The sequence below is a fragment of the Solanum tuberosum genome, unplaced genomic scaffold (genome assembly GCF_000226075.1).
Source record: "Solanum tuberosum cultivar DM 1-3 516 R44 unplaced genomic scaffold, SolTub_3.0 scf00516, whole genome shotgun sequence".
Lineage (NCBI taxonomy): Eukaryota > Viridiplantae > Streptophyta > Magnoliopsida > Solanales > Solanaceae > Solanum > Solanum tuberosum.
In genome coordinates, this window is record NW_006239432.1 from 283,897 (window position 1) to 291,612 (window position 7,716).

Consider the following 7,716-nt stretch of genomic DNA (forward strand, 5'->3'; position numbering starts at 1 on the left):
CGTACAAACCAAACTTATGTACATAGTTTCAACTACACACGCTTTAACTTCAAGGGAATCCTATCATCTCCTAAATTTTTTAAAATTCAAAGTATTACCTTCCTAAATAATTGTGTCGAAAAGTAAGTGTATTTCACCTTCTTTGAGAGAGTGATCACAAAAAAAAAAATTAAAATTTTATTCTTAATATTCTTTTCATAAATACATGTATTTTTTTTCATAACAACATAGAACAAATCTCTCCACCACTCGCCATTCCTAAGACACAGTTGCCACCATCATCTCCAACGGGTTCACCGTTTTTAATTCCAAATAAGTTTTCAAAATCGCAAGTAATTAAAAAAAACTTGCAAAACCAATCAAACCACTGTAGATAAAATGAAAATCATCTTCGATCACCCAAGAAGGCTTCGGAACAAATTTTAAAAAAAAAAATGGGTTCAAATCAAATCCTATTGAATCCCAAAAAAAAGAAACAACATTTTTTTCACTAATAAATCATTTAATTACCTATCTCAAATCTCAATCAATCAACTACATGTAACACCCCAAACATTCTAACTTAGACCACGTTAAGAAAAACCAAAAAGAATTTCAAGTTTGTTAATTTACTGACAAGTTTACCAGATGTAAACACTATTACGAGCCATAGACTTGATTCATAAACCAAGGTTCAGAAACCTATCATCCTTCAGATGAACAAGATAAACGGATTTAGGGGTCATAGACCTTTCTACATATTGTAGAATGATTTGTAGTTCAAATTAAAACCCTAAAAGACCCAATTTACCTTCTGAACTTCACGAGCCATTCTACGAATTGTAGAAATATTTATAGACCGTACGCTTATCTGCAGAATGAAGTCTTGAAAATCAGCTCTCTTAGTGTGTAATTTCTACGATTGCATAAGGTGGTCTGTAAAAAATTGTACGGACTGTAAAAGAGTTCTTAGACCTCAACTTCAGAAAGTTGAGAATTTCTACTTGATTTATATGAGATCTGTCTATGGCTTGTAGAATCTTTTACGGACCGTAGATGACCCTCTTAGACGGTTGTGACAATTTTTTAAAGAAGTATATTTCAGGATTTTCCACCCCTTTTATGCCTTAACCCTGACTGTTTTACACCTAATTAAGGTCCTTATCAGTGTTATGCATCTAAAACCATTCTCATAACTCTTCCCATGGCTTAGAGAAAAGAATCGAGAGGAGTCTAGGGTTTCGAGCATCTTCTTCAAGTTTTTTTTATAGAACTTTGTTCTTCGAGGTACATAAGGCAATCATAGTGATGGACTCTTTTTTTTATTCAATTTCCCTGTAGAGCCTGGGTGTTGTATTAATTCCAAAAATTTAGCACCAAACATATACAAAGAGGTGGATAGTCTTATCTTTGCCTCCAAAATCATGGTTGCAAAATAGAACTGAACCTAAACTTAATTGTTCCAACAAATAACGTCTAGCAGCTAGTTATTTACAAGAATTTAAGTTATCAAAAAGTAAGGTTCTTGTGCTTGAATCTTAGCAAGGGAATTTGTGCTTGATCCATAGTGATGGACTAAGTTCATCCTCACACCCTACATCAAGAATTCAGAAAGTATGATTTAAACTTAGGGTTTTAACTCAAGTCGTCACAAATTTCAAATTGGCATTTACCCCTTGTCATTGAATTCTGATCCTTACCTTTGAGATTATAATTCTTGATGTATTTATAATTCTTGGTTGGTTGTTCATGCACATCTTATCACATAAACCCTAGCTAGTTGGTTAAGAATTGATGAAAGTTTTTGTATAACTGTTTTCATGCATGCACTTCATAATCAAAGCAAGGTTAAGCATTTAAGCTTTTCAGTTGAGGAGAGTTTTAATGGAACACTAATCGTCCCAGATGCATTATTGTTACTATAAAAGTATGGCTAGTTTTAAAGAAGCATAAATAGTTTCATAAAGTAGTTTTTAGTTAGTCAAAGAGATTGTACAGATATTTCAAAGAACTATTTTGAGTATTAACTCAACACATAGATTAATCTATGAGCATTACTGCATATTTTGGGAGTAGTATTGAGCACCAAGTTGGGTAAGGATTTAGACAATTCAAACCCCATAAACCGCAGCCTGCATAGGATTCATGCGACTCTTCACATAAATAGCTCCCTGGTAAGGGCTTAAATATGGATCCTTAAGTTTAGTATTGTCCTCTACCCTAGCAAGATATTGGATGGCTCTGACAACATGGGCAAGACGTTATATCATCACGAGACTCTTAATGATGGTTGTCGATTAGAGAAACTCTCGAAAAAAGTAAAATATTATATTTTAGTACTTGAGTTATTGCATATCTCAGTTGTAAAGCTTTGTTGTTTTCATTACACTTACATGCTTTACTTTAATTGTGTTACTTTTCAGATTCCTTTCAGTTTATATATATTTAGCTCAGCTTAATGTTTCACTCAGCCTTATTACATATCATATATTCCATGTATTGACACCATTTGGCATTGCATCATTTTATGATGCATATTCAGGTGTTCAGGATCGATAACATGCGCTCCATTGAGATCTACTTCTATCAGTTTTGGTGAGACCATATTGCTTTTAGAAGGTTCAGTTTCATTTATGTCTTTCAGTTTTGATATAGACTTTTAGTTCACTTTTAGTTCATTGTTTAGGTAATCGTGAGTCTTGTCCCAACACTTATTTTAGTTTAGTATCAACTTCTAGCTAGATAGGATAGTGAGTCAGTTCAGTCTGTAGTATTCGGATGTTTTTAACACTATTTCTATTTATATTTCAGAGATTATTTTCAGACTTTTGCTTATAATGTGACTGAAATACTTTAAGGTTACTAAATGATTTTAAATGAGTATATATTTAAACTTTAGCATGTGTTTAGTCTTCCGCCTAGTAGTCAGCTAGCCAGATCAAGATTTGTTTGGGACCAACAATGATTTCGAGTGTCGGCTACGTTCAAGGTGTGGGCTCAGGGCATGACACTATATCTCATAATAGGTAAGTTATAAATCTCATTAATTATTTAATCGCAGGTGATTCCGCTCTTCCTCTTCAAAATTGTCGTCACCGCCCGCCAATGACAACAATGATGACGTGGAGCATGCCTCCGGTTCCTCATCATCACCACTGCCTCCATTTTTCCTCTCTCTTCCTTCCGGTTCCTTATTTGAGAGCATAGTGCTCGTCTACGATGACCTCCATTAATAGTAACACCACTGCCTCCATTCTTCCTCTCTCTTCCCTTCCCCCTCACATTTTCTTGTTTATTTTTTGGGTTCTCCAACGATCAAGGAGGTCTAGAGTGATGGACTTTTGGTGTTTACAGTGATGGTTAAAGTACTTTTGGTGTTCACAGGGATGGAGAGAATATAGGAAAAAATGACAAATAATAATAATAATAATAATAGGAAAAAAAATTACTTCAATTTTCACCTATTAAAAACGTGAGTTTCACTTGTGAACATAGATATGGTTGTGACTTTTTTAAGGGTCTAATAATTACAGTTCAGCATTTTACTATGCATTAAATAATTTTGATCATGATTTACATTATTCTTAAGCCTTTCGGTTCAGTTATTTGTTTTATTCAGTCCTATTATATATTCGTACATTAAATGTACAGATGTCATTCGACCTGCATCATTTCATGATGCAAATTCAGGTACTTAGGATCATCAACAGGAGCTCCGTTGGAATCACATCATATATACTCGTCAGCTTTTGGTGAGACCTCCTTGCTTTCGGAGGACTCCAGTTTTTATGATTTGTTAGTAGTAGCGCTTTGAGGTGTCGTGGGTAATGTCCCGACACCTATCTTTATAACGTAGAGGCTTCATAGATAGACAACTCAGTTTCAAATGTTTTAGTTAAAATTTTATGTTTAATACTCAATATTTTCAGATAGTTTTGAGATTTTATAAAAAAAATTTAAACAATTCTTCAATTTTTATTCTTGTGTATGATTGAGTTAGTCTTCCGCTTAGTAGTCAGTCAGGGCAAGAGTTCATTTGGGGGCCAACAACGGTTCTCGAGTGCCGGCCACGTCCAAGGTATAGGCTCAAAGCCGTGACAATTCTTTAGTCAAACAATGAGAAAGATTGGCCATTCTTCTAATTCAGTTGTGCTTCTAATTGGAAAAAGAAAGTTTAATTTTTTTTGTGTATAATATCACAGATTAATTATTTGGATGGGCATCTTTTAATAAACATAAGTAATAATTATCTTTTTAATATACCTTTTAATTATTACCATCCATAGTAATACTATGTATTAAAAACAAATTTCTCTCTCTCTCTCTCTCTTTCTTGTCCATCTCTTTTTTTCTCATCTATTTTCTCATTTCTTTCTCAGTCTTTGAATCTCCACCATCGATAATAAAAAGCTTTAAAACTTTGGCTTTGGATTTGAGTTTTAGAAAATGTTAACTTATTTTGAATCAGGTATTATTGCAAACAATTGAATATATCGTTTAAAACTTATGTCTCAATGTTGAGGATGTTTGGTGGAAATTAGACCTGATTTTGGCAAGACTTGGAAATATGAATATTTGGTGATTTGAAGAAATGAAATTCGAGGATATGAAGATTCAAAGATATGAATATATGACGAGATGAATATTTAAAGATTATATTAAAATTGAAATGATGTCTGCAATATATATTTTGCAGAATGCTTATACACACAGTATACAACATTATACACTTATTGTACACAATGTGGCAACCTTGTATAATAGTGTATAAGAGGTGTTTATACACACTTTTACATCGTAAATATAAAATTATTCAATAATATATAGATTTATTGAAAATAAAACTTCGTCCCTTGTGAACTTCAACAACAAAACTCCATACGAAATGGGGTAAATCTTTATCAAATAGATTCAAAATCTACCATAATTTCAAAACGATATCTAAAATGTACCACAATCATCAAATCCAAATCCATTTGTGAATTTTCATAATTTCTATAAAACTATAGATTTAAATAGTTTGATCCATCATGATGATTAAAAGGTCAATAGAGAAGGAAGATCATTTCCTCGTCTTAAATTGTCGTATGATGCTATGTTTTTTTTTTGTAAAGATGTTATGTTATGTGCCTTCAATTGAGATTGATACAAATTGTTGAATAAAATGAGCAAAGTGAGAGAAAGGAAGTTGATGAAAGTCAACATACATTTCAAATCACGATTCCATTATTGCATGTCTAACTTATTAATAAAAAGTACAAACATAACAAATTACGATTATCAACGTAACACCATAATGAAAATTATAGTTTTGCATCACAATTAAAGATGAGATCTTTGATGTCATCATCAAGATCAAATAACTGCATACAACTTTCCTTCAAGTCCACTTGCACACCAATTTCAGGTCCAATATCATGCAACCAAAACATTTGTGTATCTTTCATACCAAAACACATTAAGTTTGGTTTTCCCAAACCAAAATCAGAATCGTGCACAGGAAACTTACATATACTTGTACACATAACTTTGTCAACTTCATCGTTACCTCCCCACTCTAGTGATCGAAAACTTTCATTATATGAATTAACCAACGTTGACACTATTTCATCTGGTGAATTAGTTTTTTTACATGAAGCAATAATTTTATTCACCGCATTCCTGATTAATATTATGAAATGATGCAATTCCATTTTGGTCTCTCCTGGTATGAATTTTACTGGAACACCAATCATAAAATTCCCAAAAGAGTTTTTCACTTGAGGTAAAAATGTAATTTTGGAGCGCATATTCATTGGAAAGTCTAGTAGAGAAGGCCTGAAATACCCGTTTATATTTGTTGTAGCGCGGATAAAAGCCCTCCATAGGATTGATGTAATAATCTCAACCCTTGAAGGTTGAAAAGTCAAACCTCCATTTGATTCATCAATGCATTTTTTTGTGAGTCTTGACATAACAGCCTCACGGATGACAATTCTCTTAACAACAATGTCTTGTTGTATAATTGGAATGGGGGTTGACTTGAAAAGTTGTGATATATCTCTTGTCGGAAAAATATCACTCATATTGAAGCTTAAAAAATTAATCTTGTCAACGGAAGTCCCCATTCTACACACTTTTGCCCACTCAGAAATAAATTGAAAAACTGAGAAACCATCCATGGCAGGATGTGAAGTACTGATTGATATAGCGAGTCCACCACATTCAAACTTGGTTACTTGTGCCGTTACAATTGGTGAAACCATGAAATTAGTTTCATCTATATTCTTATTTACATGTGGGCTAAATAAAGCTGCATCACCAAAGTCGTTGCGTGATTTATCTAAGAAATTATCCAGCGTACAATTGGTCTTGGCCTTAGTATAGGAAACGCCTTGATCAAGACAAAGAATCGAACAATATTCATCTTTGTCATCGTACCTTCCTGCTGCTGGATAAACATGAGTTAATACCTTTGAAAGGGATTGCTCAAGTCGTTCATCCATGTCGAAATTATTATAATTATGAAAGAAAAAAACCATAGAAACATGTTCTTTTTCAGATATTTGGTCAAAAAAAGAGATCTTGTAACGCTGAAGGTGAGGGGGAGTAGGTAAAAATGGCTTAATGAGCTTTGTGCATAAGATTTTAATTTCCATTTTTGCTTCTCAACTCAACTTAGGCAACAATTAAATATGTGACAAATTAAACTCCCAACTATATATAGCAGCAAAAAAAGGTTTTATATGTAAGCTCAACGTTATACTCTACGTCCTATATTTAATATATAATATACAAAGCTTTCATATATATTTTTTACAAAATTATTTTACAACTTGATTTAGAATATATATATTGATATATTATACACCAAATTTATAATATTTTACAGAAAAATTGACTTCGTCTTTTTTCTTGAATTCAAACACCATATTCATCAAAAAATACCTTAGAAACTATATCACATCACCCAAAATTTTAGATTTAAGTTCTTCAATACGTAACCGATCCTTTTGCATTAATACCCACTCAAAATAGAATTCAGTTGTGAAAATTCAATTTTCAAACTTTGAGCTTCAACAATGACTGAACACCAACTTTTACTTATAATTATATCAGAATTTTAATATAGGTTAGGTGAATTTGATAAGATCTTTTTATTAGTTGTCCTGCAATAGAAGTAAAATTAATAATTTATAGAAAAAAACAGTATATTGAAAAAAATCTTCAATAAAACAACAAGAAAAAATCGGCATAATATATAAATGTGCCCCTTAACTTGACTTCATTTCACATTTATGCCCTCTATGTTTGGATGTGCACAAATAGACACTTAAACTTGTATAAAGTTGAACAAGTAGATAAACGAGTCCTACGTGGTATAATACACATATTTATGTATTAAGCCAAAAAAAATTGCTGAATTTTTTTTACAGTCTTTCTTAAAAAAAATCAAAAATTTAAGCCCAACAATTTAGACTAATCATGAAATTCGACCAATTTAATAAGCATCGAAAATCTTAACTAAATTATACTCCTAAAGTATCTTTATAAGCTACACTAAAGTGTAAATTATCTCTAATCTAACTATAAAAAGGCAGCAATTAGTAAAAGTAAATTAGGATCTGATTGCCACAATAATGTATATTGGACAAATATTTATTGGAGGGGGTCTTATCCCGACAATAATGCATCAATGAAATCAATCAAGCTAATAAAAATAAGTTTTTTGTTATATATAAACTTTATTAACGTCAT

At 32.0% G+C, this 7,716-nt stretch overlaps 1 protein-coding gene across 1 annotated transcript; it reads right to left on the reverse strand.

Annotated features, from left to right (window-relative positions):
* Positions 1–5,282: 5,282 nt before the first annotated feature.
* LOC107058429 (acetyl-CoA-benzylalcohol acetyltransferase-like) lies at positions 5,283–6,464 on the reverse strand. The gene has a single exon (XM_015304117.1). The coding sequence runs from the start codon at positions 6,462–6,464 to the stop codon at positions 5,283–5,285; it is 1,182 nt and encodes a 393-aa protein (XP_015159603.1).
* Positions 6,465–7,716: the final 1,252 nt, after the last annotated feature.